The 23,189-nt window shown below is 47.3% G+C and overlaps 1 protein-coding gene across 4 annotated transcripts in view; it reads left to right on the top strand.

The window, feature by feature from the left end:
• AGBL5 (AGBL carboxypeptidase 5) overlaps nucleotides 1–23,189 on the top strand; it is a 77,205-nt gene that overhangs the window by 2,226 nt on the left and 51,790 nt on the right. For all 4 annotated transcript variants that reach the window (XM_078773356.1, XM_068108094.2, XM_078773358.1 and 1 more), the window contains one exon: nucleotides 7,331–7,502. In XM_078773356.1, coding sequence (XP_078629482.1) covers nucleotides 7,331–7,502 — 172 coding nt within the window. The remainder of the gene's footprint in view (nucleotides 1–7,330; nucleotides 7,503–23,189) is intronic.

Genomic DNA, 23,189 nt, shown 5'->3' on the forward strand with positions numbered 1-23,189 from the left:
CGATATTTGATGGTCATTTTAACAATCGGTTTGTTTGTGTTTCACACTGAATGAAAAACGTGAAGGTAGAGCATGGCGATTGTGGTGCAAGACAGGTTCGACAATATGTTCGGCCTGAACGAAATTGGAATCAACATGGCAGTGTGTGGAGAGTCAGCCGCCATACCGCCGTATTGACATCAGACGTAATCACATCACCCTGTCATGTGACCAGATCCTCAGTTCTGATTGGTATACGTTTGAGGGGACATACATACATACATACAGTCACGTCAAAATGTAAGTACACCCCATGTAAAATTTTGACTTTTTCAACATATTTCAACATACAGCTATTTGATCTTCATTTCAACAATATTGATAGATAAAGGTGATATACAGACTTGGCATTTAATATGGAATTTGTTTTCTTTCTTGACTTGGGTTTAATTTCTGAACTCGGAATATATCAATCTGGTGAGTTTCTTTTACGCTTCGGTGATTTCTTTGTCAAAAGAACCATGTCACTGATTGTCTGTCGCAGCAAGAAGTCAATAACAGAATTATATCACAGGTGGCGTGACAAAATGTACGGACAGGTACATTTGACGATTGGCTTCACAATTGGGTATATAAGGGTTGTTGCGTTCTGTATTCGTGGAAAACAACTGCTGCATGTCTACAAAATTATTGCCGCTTCCTCTGGAGATGGTCCGTCAACTTGACAATGCTGTTTGTCATTTAGTGGTGGCTTTACGAAATTCTGGCATGAAACAGCATGCTATTGCTCGGCAGTATGGCATCACTCAAGGTCAGGTGTCAAAGATCCTGAAACAAAATGCTCAGAGGGGTGTCCCTACTCCAATACCGAGGCCAGGACGTCCCCGCAGAACCACAAGGAGGGATGATCGCCAGCTGCACCGGTTAGTCTGCAATGGCCGTACGAAGTCAGCTAATCGGCTTAGGGCTGAGTGGAAGCAACTGACTAATGTGCCTGTATCCAGAAGGCTAGTCGACCAACGACTGGTTCAAGCAGGCTATCGTGCCATGTGTGCCCTGAGAAAGCCACGTCTGACCAGACAACACCACCAGCGCCGATTGCAGAAGGCCAGAGAGCACCGTCAATGGCAGCCAGGACACTGGAATCACGTGATCTTCAGTGACGAGTCTAGATTTCTGGTCTATCGTCAAGATGGCTGCGTCCGAGTGCGCAGACAAGTGCATGAAGCCTACAACGAAGATTGTATAGTGCCAAGAGTCCAAGCTGTAGGTGGTGGGGTGACCGTTTGGGCTGCTTTTCATGCAGGGGGCAAAACTGACCTGGTTGTTCTGAATGGAAACCTGAACCAGTTCAAGCACAGGGCCATTCTGGAAGAAACATTGCTTCCATTTGTTCGTGCAGCCCTTCGAGGAAACTTTGTCTTCCAAGATGACAATGCACGGCCTCAACGTGCTCGCATGATCCAACACTTTCTTGCTGACCGTGGTGTAGAGCATATGGAGTGGCCTGCCATGTCCCCGGATATGAATCCGACAGAGAACTTGTGGGCAGAATTAACGCGTCAAATCGACAACTTGGACCAGCAGCCTGCCTCTGCGTGTGAATTGCAGCAGGCTATTGTAACTGCATGGCAAGCGATTCCTGTCCAAACCTTGGCAAATCTTGTGAACAGCATGCCTCAACGTGTACGTGCTCTCCTGAATGCTCGTGGGGGTTACACGAAGTACTGAACTGTAATTTTACTGTCCGTAATCCCAGTCGTAATTTAACTTTTGTTTTTGTTAAAAAATTTTTTGGCTAATGTGCAAAATAAAGAGCTACTTCTGGAAAACGCACAGAAGTTTAACACAGTACTGTCCGTGAATTGAGTTCGATATCAGTTTACATCACTTTCAAGGATCAATTTATTTGCTTCGAAATGTCAAATGTGGTTTTTGTTTCTTTTAAAGGTCACATTAACAAAATCTAGAATAATTTCAACATAATTCCAATGAACTTTTCGTTCTAAGTCATCTTGAAAAGTAAGTTCACCCCCACAAAAAAAAATTCCATATTAAATGCCAAGTCTGTAATATAACAAATATCATGAAACATTTACATTTTGTAATCCATTGTATAATTTAAATAAACATCAATGCAAATTTCGCATGTGGAAAAAGTAAGTACACCCCTACATTTATCACAACTTCAAATACCTAAAATTAGAATCAGGTACACCAGCTCAGGTGCAAATGATTAGAACATCGTTAGAGAGGATCTTGGAGGAGGAACCTGTCTTATTTAAACCTCAGACATTTAGTTTGGTTTGCTCTTTGTTGTTGAAGTGTGTGGCGTCACCATGCCTAGATCAAAAGAGCTCTCTGAGGCCTTCAGAAAGAAGGTTATGGAGGCCCATTAGTCTGGGAAGGGATTTAAAAAGATCTCCAAACAATTTGAAATCGATCATTTGACTGTCTGGAAGATCATCTACAAGTGGAGAAGATTCCAAACAACTGCCAACGTGTTCAGGCCAAGCCGCCCCATCAAGTTCAGCCCGAGAGCAGACCGCAAGATGCTGAAAGAAGTCTCTAAGAACCCCAGAATGTCATCACGGCACCTACAGGTAGCTCTTGCCACCTTTGACTGTTGATGTCAAAGTGCACGAGTCTACCATTAGAATGAGGCTGCACAAATTTGATCTACATGGGAGGTGTGCCAGGAGGAAACCTTTGCTGTTCAGAAAGAACATCAGGGCAAGACTAAAGTTTGCCAATGAACACCAAGGCAAAGACCAGCACTTCTGGAACAATGTGCTCTGGACAGATGAGTCAAAGGTAGAGCTATTTAGCCACAGTACCAGAAGACATGTTTGGCGAAAACCAAAGACAGCATTTCACCACAAGAACCTGATACCAACTGTAAAGCATGGTGGTGGGAATATTATGGTTTGGGGCAGCTTTGCTGCATCAGGGCCTGGGCAGCTCACCATCATAGAATCCACTATGAATTCTTCATTGTACCAGAGGGTGCTTGAGGATAATGTGAGGCCATCTGTCGGAAAGTTGAAGCTCAACCAAAGGTGGACCTTGCAACATGACAATGACCCTAAACATACCAGTGTATCCACCAAGGAATCGCTGAAAAGAAAGAAATGGAGGGTTCTGGAATGGCCAAGTCAAAGCCCGGATTGAAATCCCATCGAGATGTTGTGGGGGGATTTGAAACGAGCTGTGCATGCAAGAAACCCCTCAAACATCGCGCAGCTGAAAGAATTCTGCATGGAGGAGTGGGCAAAAATTTCTCCCAGTCCATGTCAGAGACTGGTCGACAGTTATAAGAAACGCCTACTTGAGGTTGTTTCTGCCAAAGGGGGCAATACCACCTATTAGAGCCAAGGGTGTACTTACTTTTTCCACATGCGAAATTTGCATTTATGTTTATTTAAATTATACAATGGACTCCAAAATGTAAATGTTTCATGATATTTGTAATATTATATCACCCTTATATATCAATATTGTTGAAATGAAGATCAAATATCTGTATGTTGAAAAATGTTGAAAAAGTCAAAATTTTACATGGGGTGTACTTACTTTTTCATGTGACTGTATGGATAGACAAACACTGTTCTAGATGGCTTTGTCCTATGGACTGCGCCGTTAAAACCTGTGGGATATTGTAATCGACTCTGTCTGTCTATGTCCGTTTGTCCATCACACTACCTCCTCCGAAACGGTTGGGCAGAAATTCACCAAACTTGGTCGTTATAATTACGAAATGGCAAGAAGGTGCAAGAACTGTATTATTTTTGGCCCCACTGCATGGTCAAAAGGTCACATGCCAAAAAATGCAATTGGGGGCACATTTTAAACATTTTTAATGCAACATTTCTATATGCAATGAACATCGGGGGCACATGAAATATGTAACTTTTTTTTTATTTGACCCCCGGTTCATGTTCCAGGGGGTGAAGACTTATGGACACTGGGGTTCAACCAAAATTTCATATTGGGTCATTTCTGGTGGAACTTTTTGCCATCTTTCAACTGTGCCTTAGGTGGGAAGAATGGGTATATTTTGATGGCACACCATCGACTTCGCTCTAGTTGTTTTTGGGTTGCCTTTCAGGAACATTCAACATCAATCAAAATAATCCTGCAGCATATTCATAGCAATATGATGTTCTTTTAATAAGGAGTATCTGTACATTACTTGGAGTCTGGAGGTAAATTGAGGATGGGTAACTTTTGAAGGAAGGTTAGGTGAGTTGGAAAGAGATGGAAAAGTATGAAGATATTGGAAGGAGTGGTGCGTGTGCGTGTGTGGTGTTTGTGCGTGCGTGTGTGCGTGCGCATGCGCGGGTCCAGGTGTGTGCCCGGGCCCTAACTTTTTACCATTTGAGCTATTGCCATCAATTTTTCAACAAAGCTTTATTATGATAATACGAACAAGGCAAATTAATAATTTTGTCGAAAGGTTAAAGGTCAACGTCACCTAAAATCAATTTTCATCCAATTGACCTGAAATTTCAATTTACCATTTGACTTTTGTCATCAAATTATCAACAAAGCTTTATTATGAGTATATGAAAAAGGCAAATTAATAACTTAGTCAAAAGGTCAAAGGTCAGCGTCATATAAAATCGTCAATTTTCATCCGATTGACCTGAAATTTTCAGAATTTGCATATTGTCACTGAATTTGTTCACAAATGAAAAGCTCGAAGCTAATTTCTTTTTATATCAAAAGGTCAAAGGACAAGGGTGCATAAAATTGTCAATTTTCATCCAATTGACCTGAAATTTTATGAATTTGCATATTGGGTCACATAATTGGTTCACCAATCAAAAGCTAGAAGCTGATTGTTTTTTTAGATCTAAAGCTCAAAGGTCAAGGCTGCTAAATGTTTTCGTTATTTTGAGCATCCAGAAGAAGAATAAGAAGACGACTGAATATAAACGTACATGGATGTGTTTTGCATTTTCAGATGCTTTCTACTTCTGCTAGGAATTGAGCCCAGTATTAGACAGTACTGAAGTCGAGCATAATATAAGCACTGCTCTACACTATGAGAGTTAAAGACTAAAGACACTGAATTGGCATCTCAGACGTTGTGGGTTGAAATCTGGCTGAAGGCAGCAATGTTAATGATTTGGATTCTAAACTTGAACTGGCAACTGAGCTTGTCTTAGGAGAATTCGTTTGTGATTAAGATTGTTGGTAAAAACCCCTGCTGACTTATTAATGACCTTCAGATAGGGAGTAATATGCCTGCCCACCTGTTCTTGTCACCAAATCACATCAATCCACACATTGTATTTGACTCATAATGCCCTGAGGGCAAATTGAAATGCTGAAATGCTACATGAAAGATTACCCAAAATCCTTATAAAAGTCAGTGCCACCAAAAATCCCTCTATCTGAACAGAAAAACTTTTTAAAAAACTGATTGAGAATATTGTTACATCAACGGGTCTGGCTAACGTCACCCGTCGTGCCGGAGATTTAAGACTTCTGCAGATGGTTCTGCCTTTGTGCCCACCCACAATTCCTCCACCTGGACTCACCTTAACAGGAGGTTTTACATGACACATCCTTACCATATAGTGCTACTGCTCTATGAGCCTGGTGTTGTCTTCATTGTTAAAGTGGCTGGCGTACGATCTTATGGTCTTGGGTTTGAGCGCCTGTTGTGCCGTTGAAATAACACCAGGTGGGTTGACCTAGCCTGTCATCCTTCCAAGGTCGTCAAAACAAAATGAGTGCCACCTTACTGGTAATAGGGGCACTGCATCAGTGGCACAGCTGCACTTCCAGAAAATGATGCAAACAGCAGCTACAGGCTGAATACTAGAACGGCACTCAGTAGAGAGCATACCTCCGCCTGGTTGGCCATATCACTCAATGGTGAAGCATCACTTACAAAATTATACGAGCCGGATCCGAATCCGGATCGTCACCAAAATTGAATCGATTCTTCCTTGTCACATATGCAAAACATCTCTGCCAAATTTCGTCCGAATCCGTCCACCACATTTTGAGATATTTTGTTCACAAACGGACAGACAGACAGACAGATAAACGGACGGACAGACAGACAGACAAACGGACAGACAGACGGGTGAAAACACAACCTCCATCCACCTTTGGTGGCAGAGGTAATGAAACAACAACAACTGCTCTATGATGCAGTCACTGCCCCCTCAGTGCACATATTACATGCGACTGAAACGTACTCGAGCATACGGCCATAACACATTCTAGCTTTTCTTAACACATTTTAGCTATTCTTAACACATTTTAGCTATTCTTAACACATTCTAGCTATTCTTAACACATTCTAGCTATTCTTAACACATTCTAGCTGTGCACCCCCCTATTAATTGATTAATCAATAAATCAAAAACATCTTTTGCAGCCAAATCACTTGGTCATTGGCATGTCCAAATATCAGCTCCCTAACTCAAAAGGTGCCTGAGATAATGGCCAGAAGAGAAAGGAAATGTACAAGTACTTAATTAATCGCTAATAATTAAATAACTCATCAATTAATTGATTAATCAAAAAACAAAAAATACCGTTTTTGACAAAAAGGACTTGCTCACTATTGTGCCGAAATTTCAGCTTCCTAGCTCAAAGGATGGTTGAGATATCGCCCGGACAACCAAGAAAACAAGAAAATAAGAAAACAAACAAGTACAGATACATTCAAAGTACACCGCCCCCATGCCAAATAATTAAATATCTACATAACACATAACAATATTTACTACATGACGTTTTTTTTTGTTTTTGAGGCATTTCTTGAGAGTGGTCATTATACCGGCAACTACATTTGTCCGTGGCGGTTGGCTTTCTGTGATGTTATAATCTGGATATTTTGTCAAGGGTCAAATTTCCAAAAGGAGGGGTACAATTGAAGAAAAGCAGAATGTATGAGTGATACTTTCTGATTGGAAACTTCATGAACTGATTCAAAACATTAAATTTTCTTAAAGGGGAGAGCTTAATTTTTTTGTTTGTTTGTTTTTAGTAGCATATTCACTAGTTATTTATTGTTCTAGTTCATTATTGTTCTAGTTATTTACTAGTTCATTATTGTTCACATATTCACTAGTTAGCATATTTAGTAGCATATTCACCATTGAGCTGTCAAGTCTGAATTTGTTTGCTGAACCGTTTTTTTGACATTGCTTGCACAATAGCAGGGAGATGGCAACTAAAACGGCTGCTTATTCATTTGTGAATTAAAAAAATACTATCAACCAGACATGGTGGAATGTGGTTCCACAGAATAAGATGGTCAATGCCAATGATGTGCTGCTATGCAACTTTTAAAAGTGTCTACCATTTGAAACATTGTGCTTCTCAGGACATGGTTTTATTTTGGAGTGAAGGGGGGAGCTCCAGGAAAGCTCATTAGATTGAACATCCTGAACATGAACAAACAGATCAAACTTTACTCGCAAGGCATGGCGCCACTTGTTCGGACTGTCCCGGGCAAAGCACGCTGGGAGCGCGTTCGTGATCGACCCACTTTGCAGGTAAGTTGTGTTTGCATGTACTGTATAAGTGTATGGGTTGGTACCTAATACGTATATTGGAAAGTGTGATGTGGTTCATGCTTCCTTACTATAATTCACGGACCGGTGTGTGTTTGTTTGTGTGTTTGTCACGCTACTCCTCCTACAGGTCTGGGACGATTACATCCAGGCTTGCTACATATGATCAGCATGACCCCAATTATTGTATAGGGGTGTTTTTATCTTCGCCGCTCATCTTGTGGGGATTGGTAGAGGGGACGCAAATTTTCTATGGAAGTGTGTATTGTGTAGCGCCGCTCCAGGTGGGAGAGTGTACTCCAAGTCCCCATCCTTTACAGCACAGTATTCCTGTCCCCACATTTCCAGTGCAGTGACATGTTTTGAATTATAAGCAGTTGGCATGTTTTTGCTTTATACACATAACCCGGGTTATTTTTTATTTATTTTCCGGAGTGATTGAGGCAGCTGTCTGTTGCCTATACACCGGCCAAATAAAGGTATGTGTCAGAAGAACGTGTTAGTGCTTGGAACGGGGTCGCCCACAACACAGGTACTCTGCTCGTTATCATAATGCAGCAAGATATGCAGTCTATACTGTATAGTGTATAGAATATGTTCTGGCATCACAATGGTGTAATTGTCCCCCGTCACTCAGCGGAGCGAAAGGGGGACTATGGCTTTCCCCTCCGTCCGTGTGTCCGTCCGTCCATCCGTCCGTGCGTGCGTGTGTGCGTGCGGGCGTAAGCGAAGGACCGCATTCGAATTTGGTGTGTGGGTGCAACCCACGTCAAAATCCAAGATGGCCGCCGCCATGTATGTCTGATGCCATGTATGTCTGAACCTTGTAACCTGCATATCTTGAAAAATAAGCGAAGTACCAACTTCTAATCTGGTGTGTGGGTGTATCTAGGCATAAGGAAGAACGCTATTGAAAATTGGGTCGCCACGTCAAAATCCAAGATGGCCGCCGCCATGTATGTCTGAACATTGTGAGATGAATATCTTGAAAAATAAGCGAAGTACCAACTTCTAATTTGGTGTGTGGGTGTATCTCGGCAAAAGGACGAACGCTATTGAAAATTGGGTCGCCACGTCAAAATCCAAGATGGCCGCCACCATATATATGTCTGAAACTTGTGAGCGAAATATCTCGAAAAATAAGCGAAGTACCAACGTCTAATCTGGTGTGTGGGTGTATCTAGGCATAAGGAAGAACGCTGTTTAAAATCGGGTCGCCACGTCAAAAGCCAAGATGGCCGCCGCCATGTATGTCTGAAACTTGTGAGATGAATATCTTGAAAAATAAGCAAAGTACCAACGTCTAATTTGGTGTGTGGGTGTATCTAGGCATAAGGAAGAACGCTATTGAAAATTGGGTCACCACGTCAAAATCCAAGATGGCCGTCGCCATGTATGTCTGAACCTAACCCTAACCCTAACCCTAAAAAAAAAAAAAAAAAAAAAAAACCTTATGAGATGAATATCTTGAAAAATAAGCGAAGTACCAACTTCTAATCTGGCGTGTGGGTGTATCTCTGCATAAGGACGAACGCTATTGAAAATTGGGTCGCCACGTCAAAATCCAAGATGGCCGCCACCATATATATGTCTGAAACTTGTGAGCGAAATATCTCGAACAATAAGCAAAGTACCAAAGTCTAATCTGGTGTGTGGGTGTATCTATTGGGTCGCCACGTCAAAATCCAAGATGGCCGCCGCCATGTATGTCGTCCCCCTGTGCTGTCTTTCCCTCGCGGTCCCCCTGTGCTGTCTTTCCCTCACCGTCCCCCTGTACTGTCTTTCCCTCGTGGTCCCCCTGTGCTGTCTTTCCCTCGCAGTCCCCCTGTGCTGTCTTTCCCTCGCGGTCCCCCTGTACTGTCTTTCCCTCGTGGTCCCCCTGTGCTGTTTTTCCCTCGCGGTCCCCCTGTGCTGTCTTTCCCTCACGGTCCCCCTGTGCTGTCTTTCCCTCGCGGTCCCCCTGTGCTGTCTTTCCTTCGCAGTCCCCCTGTGCTATCTTTCCCTCGTGGTCCCCCTGTGCTGTCTTTCCTTCGCGGTCCCCCTGTGCTGTCTTTCCTTTGCGGTCCCCCTGTGCTGTCTTTCCCTCATGGTCCCCCTGTGCTGTCTTTACCTCGTGGTCCCCCTGTGCTGTCTTTCCCTCACGGCCCCCCTGTGCTGTCTTTCCCTCACGGTCCCCCTGTGCTGTCTTTCCCTCGCGGTCCCCCTGTGCTGTCTTTCCCTCGCGGTCCCCCTGTGCTGTCTTTCCCTCGCGGTCCCCCTGTGCTGTCTTTCCCTCGTGGTCCCCCTGTGCTGTCTTTCCCTCGCGGTCCCCCTGTGCTGTCTTTCCCTCGCGGTCCCCCTGTGCTGTCTTTCCCTCGCGGTCCCCCTGTGCTGTCTTTCCCTCGCGGTCCCCCTGTGCTGTCTTTCCCTCGTGGTCCCCCTGTGCTGTCTTTCCCTCGCGGTCCCCCTGTGCTGTCTTTCCCTCATGGTCCCCCTGTGCTGTCTTTCCCTCGTGGTCCCCCTGTGCTGTCTTTCCCTCGCGGTCCCCCTGTGCTGTCTTTCCCTCGCGGTCCCCCTGTGCTGTCTTTCCCTCGTGGTCCCCCTGTACTGTCTTTCCCTCGCGGTCCCCCTGTGCTGTCTTTCCCTCGCGGTCCCCCTGTACTGTCTTTCCCTCGCGGTCCCCCTGTGCTGTCTTTCCCTCGTGGTCCCCCTGTGCTGTCTTTCCCTCGCGGTCCCCCTGTACTGTCTTTCCCTCGTGGTCCCCCTGTGCTGTCTTTCCCTCGCGGTCCCCCTGTGCTGTCTTTCCCTCGTGGTCCCCCTGTGCTGTCTTTCCCTCGCGGTCCCCCTATGCTGTCTTTCCCTCGCGGTCGCCCTGTACTGTCTTTCCCTCGTGGTCCCCCTGTACTGTCTTTCCGTCGTGGTCCCCCAGTGCTGTCTTTCCCTCGTGGTCCCCCTGTGCTGTCTTTCCCTCATGGTCCCCCTGTGCTGTCTTTCCCTCGTGGTCCCCCTGTGCTGTCTTTCCCTCGCGGTCCCCCTGTGCTGTCTTTCCCTCGCGGTCCCCCTGTGCTGTCTTTCCCTCGCGGTCCCCTTGTACTGTCTTTCCCTCGTGGTCCCCTTGTACTGTCTTTCCCTCATGGTCCCCCTGTACTGTCTTTCCCTCGCGGTCCCCCTGTGCTGTCTTTCCCTCGCGGTCCCCCTGTACTGTCTTTCCCTCGTGGTCCCCCTGTGCTGTCTTTCCCTCGTGGTCCCCCTGTGCTGTCTTTCCCTCGCGGTCCCCCTGTGCTGTCTTTCCATCGTGGTCCCCCTGTGCTGTCTTTCCATCGTGGTCCCCCTGTGCTGTCTTTCCATCGTGGTCCCCCAGTACTGTCTTTCCCTCGCGGTCCCCCTGTGCTGTCTTTCCCTCGCGGTCCCCCTGTGCTGTCTTTCCCTCGTGGTCCCCCTGTACTGTCTTTCCGTCGTGGTCCCCCAGTGCTGTCTTTCCCTCGTGGTCCCCCTGTGCTGTCTTTCCCTCGCGGTCCCCCTGTGCTGTCTTTCCCTCATGGTCCCCCTGTGCTGTCTTTCCCTCGTGGTCCCCCTGTGCTGTCTTTCCCTCGCGGTCCCCCTGTGCTGTCTTTCCCTCGCGGTCCCCCTGTGCTGTCTTTCCCTCGCGGTCCCCTTGTACTGTCTTTCCCTCGTGGTCCCCTTGTACTGTCTTTCCCTCATGGTCCCCCTGTACTGTCTTTCCCTCGCGGTCCCCCTGTGCTGTCTTTCCCTCGCGGTCCCCCTGTACTGTCTTTCCCTCGTGGTCCCCCTGTGCTGTCTTTCCCTCGTGGTCCCCCTGTGCTGTCTTTCCCTCGCGGTCCCCCTGTGCTGTCTTTCCATCGTGGTCCCCCTGTGCTGTCTTTCCATCGTGGTCCCCCTGTGCTGTCTTTCCATCGTGGTCCCCCTGTACTGTCTTTCCCTCGCGGTCCCCCTGTGCTGTCTTTCCCTCGTGGTCCCCCTGTGCTGTCTTTCCCTCGCGGTCCCCCTGTGCTGTCTTTCCCTCGCGGTCCCCCTGTGCTGTCTTTCCCTCGTGGTCCCCCTGTGCTGTCTTTCCCTCGCGGTCCCCCTGTGCTGTCTTTCCCTCGCGGTCCCCCTGTGCTGTCTTTCCCTCGCGGTCCCCCTGTGATGTCTTTCCCTCGTGGTCCCCCTGTGCTGTCTTTCCCTCGCGGTCCCCCTGTACTGTCTTTCCCTCGTGGTCCCCCTGTGCTGTCTTTCCCTCGCGGTCCCCCTGTGCTGTCTTTCCCTCGTGGTCCCCCTGTGCTGTCTTTCCCTCGCGGTCCCCCTGTGCTGTCTTTCCCTCGTGGTCCCCCTGTGCTGTCTTTCCCTCGCGGTTGTCAGCTCTTTCACGAGCCTCGATTCAGTATACACAAAAAAAACAAAAAAAAAAAACCTTGTGAGATGAATATCTTGAAAAATAAGCGAAGTACCAACTTCTAATCTGGTGTGTGGGTGTATCTCTGCATAAGGACGAACGCTATTGAAAATTGGGTCGCCACGTCAAAATCCAAGATGGCCGCCACCATATATATGTCTGAAACTTGTGAGCGAAATATCACGAACAATAAGCGAAGTACCAACGTCTAATCTGGTGTGTGGGTGTATCTATTGGGTCGCCACGTCAAAATCCAAGATGGCCACCGCCATGTATGTCTGAACCTTGTGAGATGAATATCTTGAAAAATAAGCGAAGTACCAACTTCTAATTTGGTGTGTGGGTGTATCTCGGCATAAGGAAGAAGGCTATTGAAAATTGCGTCGCCACGTCAAAATCCAAGATGGCCGCCACCATATATATGTCTGAACCTTGTGAGCGAAATATCTTGAAAAATAAGCGAAGTACCAACTTATAATCTGGTGTGTGGGTGTATCTAGGCATAAGGAAGAACGCTATTGAAAATTGGGTGGCCACGTCAAAATCCAATATGGCCACCTCCATGTTTGTCTGAACCTTGTGAGCGAAATATCATATCAAAGCATGTTTTCTGCGTCTTAAACTTTGTCAACTCACATCACTTCACCGACGGGGGACCTAGGCGTAACGCTTGTTGCACTGAAGTTGTGCACTTGATAATTGTTTCATGTTATTATCATACCTTTTTCGGATTGCGACCTAATTAACAAAAACACATTTTTGATCATAACTTGAATAAGTTTCCTACGATTTCCATGATGAGATTTATGGATGGACAGTAGATGGCGACACAATTTCTTAATTTACACTTTATTCCTAAATGTTGAAGGTCAAGGGCATACGGTGGTCCAAACAAAATATGCCATTAGTGGATCGTTGGCCAAGTGTAAGTCGTGGGTGATTGCCAAGGGTAAGCCGGGGGATGCTTACTCTTGGCGATCGCTTTGTGATCGCAGATATCTAAGTTTGTTTTTGTTCCTGTATTTGAGTATTCTTCCCCATATAATTTTGAAACTCGTAACATAAATTAATAGTTATAGCCCATACGATGCTCGACTTGGTATACAAAAAAAAAACATTGGAGAATCAAACACCCAAAGGTGCAATATACATGTTACATGTCATTTTTTTTTTGTCTTTCCTTAACTGTCACCCTCATTTTTCCTCTCTTCCTTTCCATCGTTCTCTTTCCTAACTGCCATACTTTTCCTTTTGCTCCATCTCCTTATCCATTTCCATTACTTTTCTTGCTCTTTATTTTAAATAAATTTACCTATTGTGTAAAGTAGGGGACATTCAAAAGGTTCCTGGAATGGGATTCCCACAATTGTCCAAGAAACACCAATGTTTATTTCTTTTTCTTACTAATCATATTGTAACAAACTCATGAGACTGCTAGAGAATTATTGTCTTCCAAGAGTGGAGGTGAATGCACATGCTTGGATAATCCCCCACGATGCGGTTGTCTTACTAATTTCACTGTGCGGCTGTTTCAGCAGGTGGGAAATGACTTTAATAACAACAATTCTGACATTCTAATACCCAAAATATTCAAAGTGTCGTGAATGTGGTCATTTACTTAATCTGTCGAGCAGAATCCTTTCCTGAGTCTGAGGACCTTTCCTGGGTCTACAACAACAACAGCATGCATTTTAAGGCCATTTTCCCTGCTGGAGCGGGGGTTAGCCTTGCGGTTCCCATGTCAATCTTCTCCATTTTGCCCTATTTTCTGCATCTCTCCTTGTTAACCCCCTTGCCCACATTTCTTCTTCCACCATATTTAGCCAAGTCTTTCTCGGTCTTCCCCGTCCTCTACTTCCTTCTACATTCATTTCCATCACTCTTTTCAACCAGTCACTTTCATCCTTCCTCAACACCTGACCAAACCATCTCAACCTGTTCCTCTTCACAGCATCCATCACAGGCTCTATTCCCATCATCTTTCGCAATTCATCATTTGTCTTCCTCTCTCTCAACGATACTCCGCCAACATCCATCGAACCATTCGCATTTCCACCCTTTCCAGCCTTCGTTGCTGATCTACGTTCATTACCCATGTCTCGCTCCCATAAATCATAACACTTCTCACACATGCAGCATACACCTTTCCCTTCAGCTTCAACGACACTCCCCTCCTCGTCAGCACGCCACTCAGTTCCTTTCCTGGGTCTAACAGTTTTAAATGGGACTGAGGATGAGCATTTTCTTTTACACAGCATCCATTAATTTTTTTTGGAGGAGTGGGGCAGCAGTTCATTAGTAATGGGGTTAGCATGTAATAATCAGACACCAAGAAAATGTTTATTACCTCCACCACCAAAGGTGGGCGAGGTTATGTTTTCACCCCTGTCTGTCTGGCTGCCTGTGTACAGGATATCTCAAAAAGTTGTGGACGGATTCGGACGAATTTGGTGGACACGTTGAGTGTATGACAAGAGAAGAAAGCATTTATTAGATTTTGGTGAAGATCCATCATCCTGATCCGGATACTATAATTTATATTTTTTTCAGTGATTCTTCACCATTGAGGGATGGTGCCAAAAATGATATATAACATGTTATTTCAAAAAATTGTGGACGGATTATGACAAAACTAGGTGGATGAGTTGGTTAGGCGACAAGAACACAAAGCGATTAGATTTTGGTTCAGGTCCGAATCCAGATCGGGCCTATCGGTGGGATACAAAACTGAACTGTTCATCCTAGTGGAGTTATGTGTTCTACCGAGTGCTATTCTAGTGCCAGACTGAATATGGCAGCAGGTTGGTATTGAGGCTTGTAGTCATAGATTTGGGATTGTGGGTGGGAGGTAATAGCAGGGGTGAGGTCATGCAGGAGTGAGGATATATATATATATATATATATATATATATATATATATATATATATATATATATATATATATATATATATATATATATTGTTGCGGATATGAGGATTGCATTTTTTTGATTGTGTTGTATTATATTGGAAATGGTGATGAACATTGTTGAATATGGCCCCTCCTGCCTCCAGAGTTGTGTAAAGGTAAAAAGGGCGTCCCGGTAGTTATTCCATGAAACACCACATTGAAGGACACGATAAAACCCTTGTTCAGTAGCTTATATCTTATTATGTGTTTTAGGGTAAGGCCTTGTCTTCCATTAAAATAATACTCCATTGCACCGAATCAATTAAGAATAGCTCCCCTTCAATACTTCCATTTCCCAGCCAAACTCTCCATCTGCGGGTAAAGCAGTTCACAAGCGTGGGGTGCACGCCCTCTCATTTCGCTGCTATAGTGAATATGTGCTCCGTGCTCTGTTTGAACAGGAGGGGCGGGGTCGCCCGGGAGAGGCAAGCCCAGGGCGCGCCACGAAGGGCGGGGCTGTTCAGCCCCATGCCCAAATAAGGAAACAAGCCCGTGGCTCGCCACGAGGGGCGTGCCGTCGGCGACATGCCCAAATAAGGAAACAAGCCCGTGGGATTACCATACAAGGTCACGAAACAGAGCACGGGGGGGGGGGGGGGGGGGGGGGTGGGGGGAGGGCGGTACCGAGACCGAGGAGGGCGTGTCAGACCCGCGCTGAAGGTTTGAACAGAAGGGTGCGACGATCGTGGGGACAAGCGAGACCAGGGATACGGCAGATGAGTCCAGGTGCGTAAGAGGGTTGGCAGTCCACCGGGAGAGAGTTCAGAGTAGCACCGCAGTTGCGTGAGAGATACGAAAAGCCTTTGACAAAGAGCCGTTTCAACCAGCCCCGTTTCAACCCGCCGAGTGACCCTGCCGGCGTGCGCTGTGAAGCCGAATACAAGGAGCTGCCGGCTCCTCGCTTCCCGCCCGGAGTGGACCTGCTCGCTGTGCCCTGTGATCCCACCTGCTCATCCCTCCAAACGATTCCTACCCTTCCATCCATTTGCGTACGTGAGTTTGTTTTGTTCGTGCTGTCCTGGGTAGTAAACTAAGTCTGTATAAGCTAGTAATTTTCACTGTGTCACCTGCGTTTTTCATGTCCGCTGTAAATACCCGTGACTGCTCTTTTTGCTTATGTGTGTGTAAATAATAATAAACCCCGTTACTCTTCTGTACGTCTTCTTCTTCCTCTTTGCATTCGTCGTCTTAGTCTTTTCCCGATTGAATAGCGGTGGTGCGATACGGCCAACGTCTGGGTGAATCGGGTTTAGTCGGGGAACAACTGTTCGGTCGCGGAGCCTCCGCTCGGCAAACATACCATCCTTAACCGCGTACCGTAACAATTGGTAGTCAGGAGTTGGGATTCGAACCTGGGACTAAATTTATTTAGCCCAAATTTTGGAGCACCAATTGTACTATTGGCGGTAACAATTGGTGTCAGAAGTGTGGGATCGGACCCGAAGCACGCTTAACGCGCTCAAAATTACAAGCTGCTGGAAATTGTTTTGTTTTTAAAGAAAAACCCGAATTTTGAAATCGTGCCATGGCTGGTCAAGGCGACGGGATGCCGGTGGGAGAGATAGACGGGGTGGAATCGACCCAGGACCTCGGGGAAATGTATATGGAGGATGTGGTTGAGGGGGTATCAGGCGCACAAAATGGCGCTCGCGCGCACGTGGTTACAGCGGCACCAAATAGAGCCGCGCCCTTTGTACCAACGGTGGAAGACATGCAATTAATTATGGCTGAAATGGAAGCCCTTTTGGACAGGAACAGTGAGCGATTGTTAAACAAAATGGAAGCAATAACGAACGAAAGGAGGGCTAACAGTGAGCGATTGGGAAACCAAATTGAAGCAATAACGAACGGAATGAGGGCCGATATGGAGCGAATCGGCAAGATTGGGGACAGAATGGGTGACCGCATGCAAAAATGTGGGGAGACCATGGATCGCATGGTGGGCGAAAGGGTCCCAGGGGTGCACGACGAGGTAACGCGGGTCGAGAAGCGCTGGTTGAGCGAAGCGGAGGAAAGCGCGGGTACAATGACGGGGGTAGAAATCGCGACACGGGGTTTGGAGCAGCCGGCGACCGCTGAAGAAGAAGAGGGTGTTTTATTAAAGCCAGCGGTCGTTGAGGTGAGTAAAGAAAAAGTGGAAGTGGGCATTGAAATTGAAGAGACCGGGGACTTAGAAAACCACTCGCGGCGGAAGGAAAAGATGGAATATGTACAAAGTCCCTGCTCAAATCATAATTATGTGCTCACTAACCAAATAAAGAGTTTGCAGGTGCGCGTGGAGAAGGGAATCCCCCAGGTGAGTCGTGCTGTATATTGTGCGGGAAGATTTTGTCGGAGGATGTTTAACGACAAGAGAATTGTCGCGCGATTGGGATCAAGGAAGCACCCGGGCGTTGGTGAAGGGTCGCGTGTGGAAAAAAAGTGTGCGTCAAGGGGTGAGCGTGTTACGAAGCGCGAGTGTGAAACCGAGTGCGAGCGAAAATGCACGTCGGGGTGTACGGAGTGTACGTGCGAGGGTGAGAGTGACCCGGAGAGTGAGTTGGTGGTGGAGCGGGTGCGAGAATGCACGCTTGGAATGGTCGAGGGTGTGCGAGGAAGCACACCTGAGTTGGTCATGGCGCGGGTGTGGGAGAGCCCATGTGAGCGCGTTAGTGGGTGGATGCAAGGGTGCACGCCCATGGTGAGTGTTACGGAGGACGTAACGGAGGAGAGGTGTGGACTGAGGTGTGCGAACGGCGAGTGTGCGCGAGAGGTGTGGTGTGTAACAGGGAGAGCGTTGGTGGAATGTACGGACGGCGTTGGAACGCCGGGTTTTGTGAGGGTGAAAGGGGTAGCGTATGCGTGTGAGCATGCCGGTGAAGCATCGACGGTAACCGGTTAGCGGTTAGAGCGACGGATAGCCGATGCGAGCACTCGGGGCGCGGTGTGCTTTGTTGGATGCAGGGCCCGGCGCGGATCGAAGCTGCGTCGTTTCTCTTCGAAGCGTCGTTGCCGATTCGGGCTTGGCCCCGCCCCACGCGGTCGAGTCCGGGCCTTGGCGGGCGAGGCGACCGGTCCGGTTCAAGGGCGAGTGGGAGGAAACGGAACGGTGCCCCCTCGTGGGGACGGGGTTCCGACCGGGGGAGATTGAGCCATCGGGCCCGGGACCGCAAGGTACCGCGCCGAGATGGTGCGTGGAATCTCGGCCCGACCAAACCACCTCCCTTGAACCGAAAGCCGGACGGATTCAACCTGCAGGTGACCAAACCACCCGAATTCATTGCTCGGCTTTACGAAGCCGAGTTTAATGATGTCATGGCGCACCGAGGCTAGGATATAGTGGACTGTGATGATGGTGATACTGATAGTGGTTTTGATCCGAAATTTAGAAAAGTGAATGGAATTGGCAGTAATTGGAAATTTTTGATTGGTTGGAATTTGGTAAGCAAAATTGATAGTGGGACGTCCCCGATGTGGTGGGATGGCCAATCCACCATCCCTCACAGCGGGGGGCAAAGGAGCACTAGTTTTATGGGGTTGATGACAGTGAAAACTAGCCCGGGTGGGTTAGGATATCGTGTGTAGAGATCTAGAAGAGATTGACATTAGGTAACGTTTAGGTTAGTTAGGGACAATGACACCTGTAGTGGGGACGCAGGTAGTTTAGAGTGGATGATAATGACGAGGGAGCGCAATAGTTTAAAGGGACGACTGGGAAGCGCAAGTTTCAGAGGGGAGTAGTTCGATGAGATGATGCCGTGTGAGTGTTGGAGGTGTATTCGGAAGTGTATTGTGAAAAGTGTATGGTGAACAGGTGTGATTGAACAGGTGTGATTGCACAGGTGTGCAACTGAACAGGTGTGTGGAGCAGTGTATGAGTGAGTGAAGGTGATGGGTGTTGTGCTGACCAAATGGTCCAGGAAGAGGAGGAGGGTGCAGGTGGCACCAGGTGTGAGTGCACAGGTGTGCAACAACAGGTATGAAGAACAGGTGTATGGAGAATGGTTGTGTGGAATACATGGAGTGTGGAATATATGGGGTATTGGAATGGATGGTCGTGAAGTGAGTATGGTGGAAACTGTGGAGTGGAGTGGATGGTGCGAAGGTGTGAATGGGGGAAGAGTGGACCCCCATCACGGATACCCGGGGCGGGTAGTGTAAGTGTTAGGTAGAGGGTATAGGTAAATTGTGGTTGGATATTGGCATCTGTGGTGCGGGTGAGAGAATGGTATTTGGATGGGTGCATTAGTGTTGTGGAAATGGCTGGGCGTGTAGCCTGTTAGTGTGTGTAGTTGGTTTGGGCACTCCACCACTGTGAGGATGTCGGCCAGGTGAGGCCGCAGGTGGGCTCTGGGAGCCGGTAGTTGTGGATTGGGCCCGAGGATCCGGACGACGGACCCGGGTAGCCCAGTGCCAGAGGGCACCAAGGGGTGACAGAGCCAGGAGGGGCCTTCCCCAGTTAGTTAGGTTAGGGTGAGGAGCTAGGTAAGCTCGGGTGGCAACTGCAGTGGTGGAGGTGTGCAGGTGGGTAGACCTGCTGGGAGAGCTACACGCCCCAGCCCAGAAATTGTGCAAGGGCACCGGGAGATGAATCGGGGGAGTGAGACCCCAAATTGAGCAGCACCACAGTTTGGTCAATGGGAATTGGTTTTTAGAACCCATAGTGTAAGTTGGCCAATGGATTGGCAGGGAAAGACCCCGGGTAGGGTAAAGTGTGTTAAAGTCATTTCGAGGATAGTTAGGATTGAAGTCTCCTCGCACCATCTGCATCCACTCACCTGAGGTGACAGGTACTCCACACCATGCCATGTTTAATTATTTTTATGTGCAAATGTTTTGGATTGTGAGATGCATCATGACGTGGGTGTGACATTGTGCTTTGTTGTTCCATCTCTTCCTCCTTATGAGGATTGATGATGAATTGGGTGATGGTAAATTTTGGCTAGAGGGATTGTGGAGACGAATTTGGTATAGGGGAAATATGGGGAGACGTGACGGTAGCGACGAATTTGTAAATGTGTAGATTTTGTAAATATGGGGTAAGGGCAAGGGTAGTGTAGGTGACAGGGGGTTGACGTACGGTAGGGACGAGCTTTCTCACTTCGCCCTCCGTACGCATTTCACCTTGCATTGCCTTATTGATGTGTACCCTTGTGACCTTACCCCTCGCTCATCTGTCTTCCCCCTTTTGTCTCCCACATGACCTGTGCGCCATTGGGCGCCGAGGGGAGCGTGCGTGAGTCCGCCATTGTGCGCCCGGAACTCCCAGAACCAGCTGTCTGCATCGATGCACCACATTATGGACCACATGCCTGTGGCCGAGCACCACGTATGGACCCCATGGGTTGGGGCATGGCCCCTCTGCTGGAACCGGCCATGAAGGCCTGAAATCTTGCTGGCGGACCTTGGCCACAGGGCACCGATGCCCCACAGGTGAACCACACGTAGTCGGCCCTGTGGGCCATAAATAAAGAAAATAACATGGACACGTTGGGTGCAAGTTTTAATGCAAATAGGCCACCAGCAAAGGAAAAGACAACATCTGGAAGAACAAATAATAATAGCCAGCAGAGGGAGCCGAAGAGCAAGAGACCACCTGCAGGGTTAGGGGTTGTTTGGTTATTTTTATTCATGGACAATGGTGACTGCACCGATTGGTGCTTGAGGGTGCTTTGGTGCGTTTTTTTGGGTGCTTTCATGGTGCATTGATGCAGAGCAGACTGTCTCCCCCCCCCCCAGAAAGAACAATTACAGGTCCTGGGTTAGTTTTGTAAATAAAAGTAGCGTCAATTGTAAATAATGCTCCCCACCGTCAGTGTAGAGTTTGAAGACTATTCCGCAAGTCGGTTAACTGTGGGCGTGAGTCTGTTAGGCAGGGTGAAATGGAGCAGCGGGACACATTTATTTATGTTTTAAAACTGTCGCACTCAGGGTCAGGTTAAAAGTAGAGGGAACTACACCTACGTGTCACACTAAATAAAAGTTGTAGGCCCAGGATGTGCCTAAGAGGAGGAGGGTGCAGTGTTGCGGATATGAGGATTGCATTTTTTTGATTGTGTTGTATTATATTGGAAATGGTGATGAACATTGTTGAATATGGCCCCTCCTGCCTCCAGAGTTGTGTAAAGGTAGAAAGGGCGTCCCGGTAGTTATTCCATGAAACACCACATTGAAGGACACGATAAAACCCTTGTTCAGTAGCTTATATCTTATTATGTGTTTTAGGGTAAGGCCTTGTCTTCCATTAAAATAATACTCCATTGCACCGAATCAATTAAGAATAGCTCCCCTTCAATACTTCCATTTCCCAGCCAAACTCTCCATCTGCGGGTAAAGCAGTTCACAAGCGTGGGGTGCACGCCCTCTCATTTCGCTGCTATAGTGAATATGTGCTCCGTGCTCTGTTTGAACAGGAGGGGCGGGGTCGCCCGGGAGAGGCAAGCCCAGGGCGCGCCACGAAGGGCGGGGCTGTTCAGCCCCATGCCCAAATAAGGAAACAAGCCCGTGGCTCGCCACGAGGGGCGTGCCGTCGGCACCATGCCCAAATAAGGAGACAAGCCCGTGGGATTACCATACAAGGTCACGAAACAGAGCACGGGGGGGGGGGGGGGGGGGGAGGGCGGTACCGAGACCGAGGAGAGGGTGTCAGACCCGCGCTGAAGGTTTGAACAGAAGGGTGCGACGATCGTGGGGACAAGCGAGACCAGGGATACGGCAGATGAGTCCAGGTGCATAAGAGGGTTGGCAGTCCACCGGGAGAGAGTTCAGAGTAGCACCGGAGTTGCGTGAGAGATACGAAAAGCCTTTGACAAAGAGCCGCTTCAACCAGCCCCGTTTCAACCCGCCGAGTGACCCTGCCGGCATGCGCTGTGAAGCCGAATACAAGGAGCTGCCGGCTCCTCGCTTCCCGCCCGGAGTGGACCTGCTCGCTGTGCCCTGTGATCCCACCTGCTCATCCCTCCAAACGATTCCTACCCTTCCATCCATTTGCGTACGTGAGTTTGTTTTGTTCGTGCTGTCCTGGGTAGTAAACTAAGTCTGTATAAGCTAGTAATTTTCACTGTGTGAAAATTGTGTGTGTGAAAAACCTGCGTTTTTCATGTCCGCTGTAAATACCCGTGACTGCTCTTTTTGCTTATGTGTGTGTAAATAATAATAAACCCCGTTACTCTTCTGTACGTCTTCTTCTTCCTCTTTGCATTCGTTGTCTTAGTCTTTTCCCGATTGAATAGCGGTGGCGCGATACGGCCAACGTCTGGGTGAATCGGGTTTAGTCGGGGAACAACTGTTCGGTCGCGGAGTCTCCGCTCGGCAAACATACCATCCTTAACCGCGTACCGCAACAATATATATATATATATATATATATATATATATATATATATATATATATATATACACGCATATATACACACATATATACACAGACTTGGCATTTAATATGGAATATTTTTTTTGTGGGGGTGAACTTACTTTTCAAGTTGACTCAGAACCAAAAGTTCATTGGACTTATGTTGAAATTATTCTAGATTTTGTTAATGTGACCTGTAAAAGAAACAAAAACCACATTTGACATTTCGAAGCAAATAAATTGATCCTTGAAAGTGATGTAAACTGATATTGAACTCAATTAACGGACAGTACTGTGTTAAACTTCTGTACGTTTTCCAGAAGTATTTCTTTATTTTGCACATTAGCCAAATTTTTTTTTAACAAAAACAAAAGTTAAATTACAACTGCGATTACGGACAGTAAAATTACAGTTCAGTACTTCGTATAACCCCCACGAGCATTCAGGAGAGCATGTACACATTGAGGCATGCTGTTCACGAGATTTGCCAAGGTTTGGACAGGAATCGCTTGCCATGCAGTGACAATAGTCTGCTGCAATTCACGCACAGAGGTCGGCTGCTGGTCCAAGTGGTCGATTTGACGCGTTAATTCTGCCCACAAGTTCTCGATCGGATTCATATCCGGGGACATGGCAGGCCACCCCATATGCTCTACACCACGGTCAGCAAGAAAGTGTTGGATCATGCGAGCACGATGAGGCCGTGCATTGTCATATTGGAAGACAAAGTTTCCTCGAAAGGCTGCACGAGCAAATGGAAGCAATGTTTGTTCCAGAATGGCCCTGTACTTGAGCTGGTTCATGTTTCCATTCAGAACAACCAGGTCAGTTTTGCCCCCTGCATGAAAAGCAGCCCAAACGGTCACCCCACCACCTCCAGCTTGGACTCTTGGCACTATACAATCTTCGTTGTAGGCTTCATGCACTTGTCTGCGCACTCGGACATGGCCATCTTGACGATAGACCAGAAATCAAGACTCGTCACTGAAGATCACGTGATTCCAGTGTCCTGGCTGC

Source organism: Myxine glutinosa, chromosome 2, assembly GCF_964187855.1.
Source record: "Myxine glutinosa chromosome 2, kmMyxGlut1.1, whole genome shotgun sequence".
NCBI classification, from domain to species: Eukaryota; Metazoa; Chordata; class Myxini; order Myxiniformes; family Myxinidae; genus Myxine; species Myxine glutinosa.